This window comes from Maniola hyperantus, chromosome 24 (assembly GCF_902806685.2).
Source record: "Maniola hyperantus chromosome 24, iAphHyp1.2, whole genome shotgun sequence".
Taxonomy (NCBI): Eukaryota; Metazoa; Arthropoda; class Insecta; order Lepidoptera; family Nymphalidae; genus Maniola; species Maniola hyperantus.
The window spans coordinates 6,319,888-6,333,629 of NC_048559.1; the positions used below are offsets into that span (position 1 = coordinate 6,319,888).

Below are 13,742 nucleotides of genomic sequence, written 5' to 3' on the forward strand. Positions count from 1 at the left end.
CCATACTACTATAAAAATGAATAAAATTAAGCAAATTGCTTACAAATTTCTTAAACCCCTTCCACCTAGGCGCTGCGTTGACAGTACACATCGCCATCAAAACGGCGAAAACAAAGAAAAATACTCTTGAAAAATTCATTTTCCTTTCACAACTGATCAACTCGACTATGTGATCAACCGGGCATACTTGCGTTTTTATACGGTGAAAACTAGAACAAATCTTATTTACAACCGGAAATCTTCTCTTTACTCATCATCTACCTTATACTTATTGACATAAGGGTCAGAATGAGATTAAACTTTTTGGCATAAGCAAATAAGATTATTGTTTTCATAATAACAGGGAATACTTACCATAGATAACAGAAGGGGAATGCCCTCTTCTCTTAACAGACACTTCAAAATTCAAGTAGATACATATCACTGAGTAGATTGTTAATTAAGTTTGCCGATCGTAAAATGAAGAGTTTGATCTGACGCAAATATTTGTTTTAATTAAAAATCGGCCTAGTGCGACTCGTACACAAAGAGTTCCGTACCATCGTACAAGAAATAACACTTTTTTTTTTTTTCGAAATTTTTATTATTTGTTGTTATAGCGGCCACATTCTGTGAAAATTTCAACTCACTGCCTATTACGATATACTTACAGCCCGCTGACAGACAGACGGACGGAGAGCGGAGAAATAGTGTCCCGTTGGCACCCTTTGGAACCCTAAAAATTTGCGTGATCGATGACATATGGAACGGAGACAATTAGCAATGGGCAGGGCACATAGTTCGGTAAAACCGATAGACGTGGGGTCCCAAGATGCTGGAATGGTGACCTTGCACCGAAAAGCGCGTTGGAAGACCCTCCACAAGGTAGACAGACGACATCAAACGAGTCGCAGGGAGCCACTGGATTCAGGCGGCGCAAGACCGTGGCGTGTGGAAGTCCCTACAAGAGACCTATGTCCAGCAGTGGTCATCTATCGGTTGATGATGATGATTCTTATTTCAGGAAAGCTATACCTACCTAAGTTTATATAAAAAATAAGGTGACATGATTGACTGACTGACTGATCTATCAACGCACAGCTCAAACTATTGGACGGATCGGGCTGAAGTTTGGCATGCTGATAGCTATTATAACGTAGGCAACCGCTAAGAAAGGATTTTTACAAATTCAACCCCTAAGGGGGTGAAATAGAGGTTTGAAATTTGTGTAGTCCACGCGGACGAAGTCGCGAGCTTAAGCTAGTGAAAAATAAAACTCGACACCCACAAAATTGTATATAATGTATAACGTTTATATTCTGTGTTAAACACATTTTAATTAAGAATTTTTCCTAGATGATAAAAGACATCCAAAAACCTGGTGCAAGAGGTAGTTAATTTATCACCATCTTACGAGCATAAGCAAGTACAAGCTGTTTGTGCATTTTCTTTGTTGTCTAATTAGTTCAATATAATCGAGGTTTATGGTCGTGGATTTATATTTCTAGCTCGTTTCGGCTTAATATTTTTACAACATCCGTTTGTACATAAGGAAAACTTTATTAAATTACTGAAACTACACGCTCTAACATATTCAAAACTAGCTGAACCGCCCTGGCTTTGGTTGAGTGGAATTTTTGAAACTAGACCCACCAAATAGGAAGCTAATGTCTACCACCTAGTGGTTAAGAGTTAAGACTATCACCGTATGGTATTTATATTATCCGTAAACTTGCCTAATTTTATTACTGTAATTTTATACTTAACGATGCTCTGATCACAAAGGAATCGTGACGAAATACAAGCGCGAGGTCATAGGCCTCAGCTTCTCCTCTTAGTTCTTTCGTCTCTCTGCAACATGCTACTTAAGCACGAAAGTTGTGGATATTGTTGCATGTGATTGGATAAATTCTTGCTGCAACTGTGCATCTAAGCCAATAGAGAGAGTGTTAGCCAATCAGAGGTAGTTGCGATTCTCATACTGAATTGGTAAGGCAGACTGGACTTTTAACGTGAGCTCGGATGGCTGAAGACTGCAGTCATCAGGCAAGAAGATGCTCTAGCAGTCTGACCTATAGCGGACGGATAACGTCTGAATGTGGAAACCAACCCTCGAACAGAAGAAGTTGTTTATTCAAAATCCATGCAGGAATCTCGCTCGGTCAGGCATATAGTAAGAATTGATGTGATTGTTTGGTATTTTGCGACGTTGCTCGCTTTCTTGCTGTGTTGGACGAACTCGTCTGATGTGGCGATCTTCGGGTACCTGTAAAATGTAGACTTAGACTTAATTTATTAGACTATATAACGTTGGGTATCGTTAGACCGAATGGATATTGAATTCAGGAATATGTTATACCAAATTGGGAAAGCATCACAGTTTAAATGCACCCAAAAATCCTAAAAATTTACATTTATTTTATTTATTCAGATACAAGTTAGCCCTTGACTGCAATCTCGCCTGGTGGTAAGTGATGATGCAGTCTAAGATGGAAGCGGGCTAATCAGAAAGGGGTATGGCAGTTTTTATAAAGCCCATTTCATACCGCTTTGGTTTCTAATACCGGAACGTCAAATAGTTTGGCGGCACGGCTTTGCCGGTAGGATGGTATAAAAACAAATTTCTTTTCAAAGCTCCGAATCGCTGAACCGAACTTTACAAAATAGCTTTTATCTTGGAGACAGATATACCTAATAGACTCATTTTTCCTGTAACACTAATTGGTGCTTTAACTAAAAAACAAGAAATTTCAAAGAATATGAAATCGCAGGAATCAGCGACGTTCTTACACTTACTTCTTTTGGAAGACCACTTCTTTTCATATTATTGATATTTTTCTGTAAGTTTGCTAACTTTTGATGGTAATACCTCCTTCTTTCCCTGCTGAGCGGATAGTATTCAGCGTCATCAGTTCTTAAATGACGACTTTGGTAATTATTACCGTTTTTTCTAACGTGATGAGTATTTCGGAATTTTCTTTCTTCGACATTATCATTAGCTCCTCGTGAACTCTTTATATCACTGTTGAAGAATTGTTTTGCTTCACTATTAAATACTTTATTGCCGAACATTTGTTCAAATTTGTTTTCATCATTATCAATGGAATTGTAATTTTCAAAATCACGATAACTGTGTTTTAGTTTATTTAAATTAAAACCATGCTTGTCCACATTCGTCTGATCGATTTCTGATAGCTTATCAAAGTTAATATGCCTAGAAATCGTATCATTGAGCGAGTCTTTACTTAATAACTTAAACTTTTGATAAACTAAATCAGGTTTATCAATAAGAGTCCTATATATTTTGCGGATTTTCTGATCAAACATTCCTTTTTCGTGTGTACTCAAATCGATTTTATTCACTTCTTCTTCCAGTTTATCCAAAAGGGATATGAGTTTTGCATCGTCTCCTACTGGTGGATTTATATTTGTTTGTTTTAATTCACCTTTAGTAATGTTGAAACGGTCGATGTAGGTTAACTTTTGATTAGTTTTCGCGACATCATTTTTATTTTCTTTTAATTTTTCGTTTGTTGCGTTATTATAATCACTGTATGTAACGGGTCCATGAGAAAGGGATCCATCGCTTTCAAACGGTTCTCCATGCCTCTTTTTATCTAAATAGCTAGATACGAGTTTTTTAACTTGCGTAAAGTCTTTCCTGGGTGCAACATCTTTTTTGAATTCCTTTGCTTGATGTACAAGATTCATAGTCACCTGTATTCTTTTTTTAATTGGTAACTCAAACCTGCCAGCCCTTGAAAATATGCTTGGTTTTTGTCTTGACAAATGTCTCTGCAATTAAAATTAAATAAAAATTCTTTCAGAATAACCAAAACATCAAACAGATTTTTTTAATAAATAAAATTCTGTGATGTTTTGTTCTCTCACGTATAGACGGATCGACTTGTTTTTTGCATGAATATAAAATAGTTAATGAATCGGCGACAAAAATTAGCTTATTCAACCCGGAAGAAGGGTACCATCTGGATAACCTAAATTCAAACTCAAAAATGCTTGTACTTAACTTACTCTAGCATGTGTGATATCAGCCAAACGATATGGCACTTTCGTAGTATTGTGCACAAGAACCATTTTGGGTTGTTTATCAAAATATCGACTATTTACATCACTTGAAAATCTTCTTGTTAAATCACTAGAATCAAAAAATAATAATTGAGTACCTACTATAGAAAATATACTCGTAATTACCGTATACCAAAAGTAATACCTTTTGTGGTCCATTTTCTCTAAATTCGTAAATAAATCGTTGTATTTATTTAACGGTATTTGCTGTAAAAAACAAAGAGAGAAGTTAATCGCTGCAAAAAACATTCTAAAAATTTATTAATAAGAAAAAAAAATTAAGAACCTATTCAGTGATAGCTCTCTTTTGAATAGTTTTTAAATAAATAAATTTAAATAAAAGTTATTCAATTAAACTTTTACAAGTAGGTACTTTTGAATCGTCAAATACATCTACCACTTTCCGCTTTCTTTAATTTTTATTATATCCTCTACTACCCTAAGGTTGCCTGAAAGAGATCGCTATTTCAGCCATAAGGCAGTTGCAAACATGTTTGTTATATTTCGATATGTTTTGGGTTTGGTGTACGAAAAAGAATATTTTACTTTACTTTTACTTTATCACAGTTTCATCAGTTTTATCTAGATCTAAATTCTTCCACATTCTAGATATTCACTCACTTTGTTCAATGTATCAAAGCGATCAAAAATATCGTTGCCCGTTGAAGAAGCCCTCAATGTAGAACTTTTGTTCCTATAAATATTAATTATAAAAAAATTAAAAGTAAAAAATCGTTAACAATAAAGCTTTTTTAGTAAAATGCAATGCGGTTCACTAATGTTTACCAAAAAAAGGATGTACGGTCAACATCAGAATTCGAGTTGCAATTCCGCAAAACTATTGCATCAAAAACCATTCGCACTTATGAACTTTTTAGGGTTCCGTACCTCAAAAGGAAAAACGGAACCCTTATAAGATCACTTTGTTGTCTGTCTGTCGGTCTGTCAAGAAACCTACAGGGTACTTCCCGTTGACCTAGAATCATGAAATTTGGCAGGTAGGTAGATCTTATAGCAGACATTAGAAGAAAAATCTGAAAACCGTGAATTTGTGATTACATCACACAAAAAAAATTAAATTGTGGTCCAAAATCACGCTGATCCTTGCTTCGTTACGGCGTGATTGAAAGACAAACCAACAAGCAAAAATACTTTCGCACTTACAAATTAGATATGATGTAATTGAATTGTTATGAACTAAATATTTCTTTAAAGACTTTTATTACTCACCCAATGGCTGAAGATGGAGCATCCTCGACAGAAAAAATTGGCAATACAACCACTGGAGGCTTGCACTGGTCCTTGTCTTTACATGAGTACGCTGAAAATATGAAAAAAAAAATTGAAAAAAAAAAAAAAAAATCATCTATGTAATTATTGTGCGTACCTCAAGGACTACTTTGTTTATTTTTCTAACCAAAAGGTACTGGGACCCGAAAATCACTACTTATTATAAATACGAAAGTGTGTTTGTTTGTTGGTTTTTTATTTGTTGGTTTGTTGGTTTGTCCTTCAATCACATCGCAACGGAGCAACGGATTGACGTGATTTTTAGGGTTCCGTACCTCAAAAAGCTGTCGGTCTGTCAAGAAACCTATAACTATATCAAGTGGTATCATAATATGAAAGGGCTTCACCTGTGCATTCTAAAAAAGATTTTCATTTATTTTTATCCATTCATTAATTTTAAAATGTCGAAAAAATACGACTGTAGTACGGAACCCTCGTTGCGCGAGCCTGACTCGTACTTGGCCTGTTTTTGCATGGGTATAGTTAAAGACCCTTCTTTTTACCCCGGAAAATCAAAGAGTTCCCACAGAATGTTCCCACGTACGAAGTCACGGGCAGCTAGTAAGTAGGCATATTATTTAAATTTAAATGCTTACGTATCTTTCTGCCGGTCTCATAGCACAGACAGTCCTCGTCTTCGTCGTATCCCACAGGACAACCGCATCGTGTGGTGTAACCAGGTTCCTTTGGAGGGTCCACCGTGTAAATTGGCTCTCCGAATTTCGGGCGAGAAGAAAAATTGCAGACAATTTGAATGCACTGAAATCAATCCTTGATCTAAGTTTCCTTTATTGTTTTTAGGTTAAGTATACTGGACGTACCCAGAACACAAACGCTAACAAAAACGAAAACAGGTGATAGTACTGATGATTACTGATATGATACCACAAAAAAAAACGCGAAAAAATATTAAAAAATATCGTATATTTTCTAAAAGTTCAGATACATTGCAAATAAAACATTTGACTGACGCTCGAAGTCAACGAACGTTGCGTAAGTATGCGACTCGGAGTCAATGCCGCGTTGTCGTAGCAATGGGGGCATTGACCCCAGTTTTGCACGCTATTCATTGCGGGTTTGAAAAATACTATATCACTAAAACTACAAAATGAGGCAAATGGTTATTGGTATTGGATTGTGTCTAGACTCTAGATAGTATAACATCAACGCTTAGTTTTTGCTAGCGTTCTGGTTACACCCTGTATAAGTTAGTACCTAAGTTTTTTTTTATTCCGTTATAAGTTACCCCTTGACTGCGATTGCGATTTGTCCTAGAAAACCCATTGAAAATTCATCCTACAAAATACATTAAATTGAATCAAAATAATAATACTTTTACTCTCTTTTTCTCTTTATTGTAATTTTTTTTGTTAGGTACAGATAATATTATATTTCTAGCTAAAACTTTAGAATATGGGACTGTCGAGGATGTAGGTGCCTAGAATAAAGAAACGTAAAACAATAATACTTTACATTAAAAAATAAGTCAGCCATATTGTCCTTGTAAGCGTATTCTTTGTAAACCGAAATACCGCAGCCAATGTGGGTGAGGGGACCATAAATTAAATTCAAAAACTTATTATCATGAATAACAGCTGCTTCCCTGAAAAAATGATTATAGAAAAATGTTTGTTAATAGAAAATATTATTCTTCTTCTTCTTCCTTACCTTATCCCACGCTACGCGGGGTCGGCACAACATGTCTTCTTCTTCCACTCATTCCTGTCATTCGTCAACGTATTATCCACCTCTTTTTCACGCATATCCTCTTTCACGCAATACATCCACCTTTTCTTTGGTCGTCCTCTCCTCTTTTTTCTTATAATAATAGAAAATATTATTATAGAACTAAATACATTAACTTTTGTATTTATTATTATTTTCTTGGTTATGGGAGCCGGTTTTCGTTTTATTTTAAATTTTTGTTTAGTGAATTAACTTTAAATCTAGTGCGCAACTTCTCATAGAAACAGTATAGTAGGTACGCAGCAGAAAATAATGTACATCGGCATGACATCGGCCTTTTGAATGACATTTCGGCTTTGTAGAGCGTTGTCTCTGTCACTTATATACATTTTTTGTCGGTCTCAACAACAGAGACTGCTCTACAAATCCACTATCTCCTTCTAAAGGTCGATGTACATTATTTTCTGCCGCTTACCGAAAGTAGGTATACCTAGGTGCATTCAATATTAACTGGCGTGTTTCCAGAGACTGTCATTAGATTAGATAGATTACATTAGCAATAAAAACAGGATTAAGTCGTAAAGTATCAACACTGGTTGATTTGCAACAAAATATTATGTATAAAGTTGAACCTGCTCCTTTGAAATGAATGGGCTCTATTAGTGTTTGGTTTATTACCCCTATTGTTAACGTGGCATGTCGAATGTTATCCTATTGTTATTGCTAATGACGGTCTCAAAAGGAAACACGCCAGTTAATATTGAATGCACCATGCTACGATTGTATTGAGATCGGCTGCACTACGCGAAGGGCCCTAGACTTACAAACGGTTTAACATTTTGATGCTACTAGGGTCAAGCTTATCCTTCATCTGCCACCACGCTTTCATCACTTGCTTGAGCGCGTACTTCAGTTTCGCCGGCGTCAGCACAGTTTCGTTGAACTCACGATTGTGTATGGGCATCCAGTCGTCCAACGATAGACGAATCATGCCGAGTGCTTGGCCAACGTGGGGAAACTTTTCTGAAATAAGTACGTAAGTAGGTGTAGGTCGCGGCAGAAAGTAATGTACATCGGTCTTTAGAATGACATTTCGGCTTTGTAGGGCTTTGTCTCTGTCACTCATACCTACAGGGTGTAACCAGAACGCCTGCGAAAACGAAGACAGGTGATAGTACCTACTGATGATTACAGATTACTGATATGACACCAAAAAACCGCGAAGAAGTATATAAAAAATCCTATTATTTTGTAAAAGTTTATGATGTATTGCAAATAAAACATCTGACGCCAGACTTGAACGTTACATTGACTCTGAGTGGCCAACTTCCGCAACGTTCGTTGACCTCTAGCGTCAGCCAGATGTTTTATATGCGATATATCGTGAACTTTTACAAAATTATAGGATTTTTTATAATTTTCTTCGGGTTTTATAGAGGTATTATATCAGTAATCATCAGTATATTACCTGTCTTTGTTTTGCCAGCGTTCTGGTTACACCCGTATAGATATAAAAAGATATCCTTACTTAATTTGTATGTTTAAACTTTAAATAGGTACTCACTACTAGACCTGCACATATCCTGGTGCAAAGTGCATTGGTTTGCCCAGACCTGTGCAAATGTTGCCAGTTCCTCGTCCCAAAGGACTCTAAACATGCCATAGGCCTTAGGGAAGGTTTCACCATTCACAGATTTGACTTGCCCGTTCGCAATCTTACTTCGAATTCTGAAAGATCCATACTATTAAGAGTGAAGCTGTGATAGCCTAGTGGTTAGAACGTCCACCTTCTAATCAGAGGTCAGGTCATATCACTAGCTTTAACAGAGAAGGAAAACATCCTGAGGAAACCTGCATGCCTGAGAGTTCTCCATAATATTCTCAAGTCTATTCACAAGTCAAGTGTGAAGTCTTTAGTCTACCAATTCACACATGGCCAGTGTGGTAGACTATGGCCAAACCCTTCTCACTCTGAGAGGAGACCCGTGCTCTGCAGTGAGCCGACGCGCGATTGGTTGGTCATGATGATGATGAATAGGCATCTTCTAGGCAAGCGCGCTCCATCTTAGGATGTACTTGCCAATAGGTTTGATTATAACCAAATGCCAGTCTATAAATTAAAAAAAATACTTCATGGGAGATGTTTAAATAATTTTATAATTTTTATAGTGTTTTACCTACACTTCAAGGAATTTTATAAATAATTTTAAATGGGTAGGTACATATCAAAAATTGCGGACCGACAGGAATCGAACCCGCATCTCCTGGGATCGCGCCCGACTTCTTTGAATCGAATCTTTTGAATTTTTGTGCTGGTTTTTGTTTTGTACTTTCTGGCGTTTTTTGCGACTATTCCTTTCTATGAAAAGTTTCTTCAGTAATCGCGAGTTTACTTAACATCATCATCATTATCAACCGTTAGCCGTCCACGGCTGGACATACTTGTCGCTTGTAGGGACTTCCACACGCCACGCTCTTGCGCCGCCTGAATCCAGTGGCTCCCTGCGACTCGCTTGATGTCATCCGTCCACCAAGTGCGGGGTCTTCCAAGTTCCAACGCTGCGCTTTCCAGTGCGAGGTCGCCATTACCTACGCCTATGTGACCCCTACGTTACGGGTAACATCTAAATCAAAATATAAACTTACCTATTAGTAACGCTTAGTATGAAATGAGCATAGTCTGGTGTGATTGATATATTTGTTAGGAAATCCAAACATGCAGGTCCCATAACTTTGGCCTGCAAACAAAACAAAAGGCTTTTAAGCTTTTCCTATATAAAACAAGAAACCCTCATAGTTTCTTCAAGTCCGTCTGTCCGTCTGTCTGTGTTTCACATTTTAAAGATAAATAATTTAAGCTATAAAGTCGTAGAAGACCTGTTACTGCTACCCACCATAGTATTATTTAAAGAAAAAATTATCGGAATTTTTCTTTAAAATTTTCCTGAACATTGAGACGCCGAAATAAAAATTGTTTACTTTCCACCTCAAGCAATAAGTACCTCTTTGAATAGCTATTATAAATATTAGTGCTATAGATGTTAATTCGAATGAATAATTTTATTTATTTATTTATTGACACTTTATTGCACACAACACAAAGTAAACATTGAAAAAACACAATACAGGATCTTATTCTAATAGATGTAGCATGCAAAGGCGGCCTTATCGCTAAAGCGATCTCTTCCAGGCAACCTGTCCATAATGTTTAAATTGCATTGGCACGTAAAGAACTGCCTTAATAACACCAAAAGCAAGTGATGCGTTAACTTGTCCGACGTCTTGCGGTTCGGTGGTGAAATGGTGAAGGGAGGACAAGATCTAAAAGTGCCTGAGCACACTCTCCGAAATATATCCTATAAAATACCAATAACATAATTATAGGTAAGTACTTACTGAATTGTAAAGGCACATCACATGAGATCCTTCTCCGCATTCCCCTATCCTGGGACAGTAATCCGACAGATTGAGAGCCTGAGTATACGTGTCTATAACTCGGGAACATGTTGAACCATGAATTGATAGAGTTATAATTAATATACTAATCTGAAAACAAAAATGGGTACCTATAGGCATAGTGGAATTCGTGCGCCTGATCAAAAACAGTAGCAAACTTTACAAATAAAGTAACTGCCTTTAAATAAAGGTAGGAGGCAAGTAATATTTTTTTTCATAATTAAATAAAATTGTATAAATTTACAAATTACACCTTATTAAATACAAGTTACAACACAAAACGAAACTAATGGAGTAGGTATAATAAAATTAGAATACGGCACTCAATTTATCAGAGAAATTTTAAGTAACATTCGAAAAGATAATTGAAATTTTTTATAGTGAAAAAACTAGTCGAGTGCGGATCGGACTCGCACACGAAGAGTTCCGTATCATCGTTAAAGGAATAACACTATGCAGTAACTAAAAAGTAAAAAGATACCTATACTAACCTTATAGAGCATTATACATTATTCCGTAGTCTTCTATATAACTTTTACTATATGATATTTTACGTCATAGTATTTATTCCATTGAACTCGCTCGCAAAATACCACATCCCAAAAAATGTATGAAAACGTTAGGTACGCCAAAAAGTTAAAAAAATTGTGCCAAAATAAATTAATAACTTGTTAACTACTTATATAAAGATAAAAATAATAAAGTAGAAAATAAGACATTAACGTAAGTTTTACAATGGCGTAGTTAGGTGGTAGGTAGGTATACCTATGTACCTATTTCCTATTTCAAAGGTGTTTGTATATAGGTACCCTAGTACATACCAAGTCTGATTACAAACCCATAACATCTTTGTTTAGTGTTTTGCGTTTAGAAAGCAATAAAGTTTGAAAGTATACGCTTGAGCACGTGAGGAAATGCTTTCATTTTTAGGGTCCCGTACCCAAAGAGCCTAAGCCTCTGCTGGCCGTCCGTCAGTCCGACCGAGCGACGCGACCGTCTGTCAGCGGGCTGTATCTCGTTACCCATAATAGGTAATAAGTATAGTCATGAATGTGTATTTCACGTCTAGCTCACGTTCATATTATCTAGCTCACGTTTTGTCGGTCTCAACTCTCTACGAAACTGCTATCTCTTTCTAGAGATCGATTATTATTTTCTGCCGGGTACTATACCTATATAGGTAGGTAGGTACAGGTACTTAATCTAAATACATAAAAGGAAAGGTGACTGACTGACTGACTGACTGATCTATCAACGCACAACTCAAACTACTGGACGGATCGAGCTGAAATTTGACATACGGATAGTTATTATCACAGACTAGTAATCCGTGTTATAATGACGTTGGCATCCACCAAGAAAGGATTTTTGAAAATTCAACCCCTAAGGGGGTGAAATAGGGGTTTGAAATTTGTGTAGTCCACGCGGACGAAGTCGCGGGCATAAGCTAGTTTATTAAGAAACTTTATACACAAGACACTTTATCACAATTTCTGTGCGTATTAAATATTTTACTGCTTAAATAAAAAGATGATGAAGGATGTTTAACAGTCGGAAGCTCGAAAGCGTTGGAAGGGTCGTTATATTTATTTTGTACATTTTCAACGAAAACTCGTTTGTATTCATTAGATCTCAAGAATTGGGTCCCATATTTTAGGAGGCCTTTCTTTTTCTTTCGCCACTGCGTCACCGCTTAATGCTAACCTTAACCAGTGGCTCTACCGCGGTTGTTTGACAGCTACAATGTCACGATCGCAATCATCTCTGATTGGTTAATGCTCGCTCACTATTGGCCACAAAGCATTGTTGCAACAAGAATCGCACAAATTCAGCCAATCAGAACAATTGAGATTGTAATAATGATTGATGCAGGTTTTAGACAATCGCCCTACTGATTCCACCTAACACCCATTCCAGGCCTCTTGAAACGGACGATTTAGTAACGCCGCCCCGGGTACCGTATAATATACATCCTACTCTATGGCCCCGGGCCTTCGATGGGATTTCATCATCATCATGATCAACCCATCACCGGCTCACTACAGAGCACGGGTCTCCTCTTAGAGTGAGAAGGGTTTTGGCCATAGTCTACCACGCTGGCCATGTGCGGATTGCGGTAGACTTCACACACCTTTGAGAACATTATGGAGAACTCTCAGGCATGCAGGTTTCCTCACGATGTTTTCCTTCACCGTTAAAGCAAGTGATATTTAATTAATTAAAACGCACATAACTCCGAAAAGATAGAGGTGCATGCCCGGAATCGAACCCCCGACCTCCGATTAGTAGGCGGACGTCCTAACCACTAGGCTAACACTGCTCGCGATGGGATTTAGTAGCTTTATCAAGTAAAGGTTGGTGGTTAGTGCTCAGATTAATAGTGGAACTGAATTCATAAAAGTTCTGTAGTCTGTGGGGCAGCTTCACTAACTTAAATACCAAGAATCCAGAACCTCAAAACCTTGTTTTAAAAACTCGTCGTAAAGTGTCAACTGTCATTGTCAATATAAGTTTTTTTGAGGTTATCTTTGTGCAACTAAAGTAATATTACCAAAATAACTTTTTAAATTATTGAAAAATGCCTTTTATGAAAGGGAGGGCTCCTATCCGGCGCACACTGAACTACCTAAACGCTGGCAAACTAGTATTCAAGGATAAAATAAGAATTTTCACCGTCGCCTACAACATAAACGGACAAAACAACATGGGTACGAAAGAGTTCGTTTTCTGGTATCTGCCGCAAATACAGTACAAAAACCCGGATGTACAAGTCGCTACGTTGAAGAATCTAACGCCATCGCCGTTTATCAAGTGCTATTTTGAAGATGGAAGGCAAATTTTGGTTGATATCGACAATAAGTCCAAAGAGGATATTTTAGAGCATTTAATGAATACTGTTGGCAAGTCAAAGGAGGTTTTAGAAGCTGAGGCGATTGTTGCAGAAAAGAAGGACAATCCAGCAAACTTTGGCGTTGGTTGTGAGAGGCCATGTATTTGCGAAGTGTATGGCCAAGTACCTTGCCCAGGCGTGATACCTTTGCCCAAAGTTTTGCGTGGTAAATACAGGAACCAAACTGATTAATTGTAATATAGTAGCTGTATAAATGTAGGTATGTAAATAATAATGTTAATAAAATAATGTTCTAAGAAATCTTTATTTAACTTATCCTTATTATCAATACTTGTTCATTTTATATTCGAAAGACATGGTTACAAGACTAGGTTTCTCATAAGGAAGCTCAGAG

The 13,742-nt window shown here is 37.0% G+C and overlaps 2 protein-coding genes and 1 long non-coding RNA gene across 4 annotated transcripts in view; 1 reads left to right on the plus strand and 2 right to left on the minus strand.

Moving 5' to 3' along the window:
- The window catches only part of LOC138404066 (uncharacterized), a 70,965-nt gene that overhangs the window by 3,151 nt on the left and 54,072 nt on the right, over window positions 1-13,742 (minus strand). The window lies entirely within an intron of this gene.
- LOC117993421 (uncharacterized) lies at window positions 1,324-11,001 on the minus strand. 2 transcript variants are annotated; one of them, XM_069506777.1, is made up of 13 exons: window positions 10,989-11,001; window positions 10,438-10,587; window positions 9,688-9,779; window positions 8,606-8,769; window positions 7,866-8,064; window positions 6,829-6,958; window positions 5,952-6,114; window positions 5,296-5,386; window positions 4,687-4,759; window positions 4,211-4,272; window positions 4,012-4,135; window positions 2,776-3,774; window positions 1,324-2,245 (listed from the first exon to the last, which is right to left on the minus strand). In XM_069506777.1, exons 1-13 carry the CDS (start codon window positions 10,998-11,000, stop codon window positions 2,114-2,116), a joined length of 2,391 nt encoding a protein of 796 aa, XP_069362878.1. In that variant the 5' UTR covers window position 11,001; the 3' UTR covers window positions 1,324-2,113. The 2 variants fall into 2 exon arrangements, with proteins under 2 accessions (XP_069362878.1, XP_069362879.1); XM_069506778.1 differs by lacking the exons at window positions 4,211-4,272; window positions 4,687-4,759.
- mRpS25 (mitochondrial ribosomal protein S25) lies at window positions 12,996-13,648 on the plus strand. Its single transcript, XM_034981419.2, has one exon. The coding sequence runs from the start codon at window positions 13,076-13,078 to the stop codon at window positions 13,577-13,579; it is 504 nt and encodes a 167-aa protein (XP_034837310.1). The 5' UTR covers window positions 12,996-13,075; the 3' UTR covers window positions 13,580-13,648.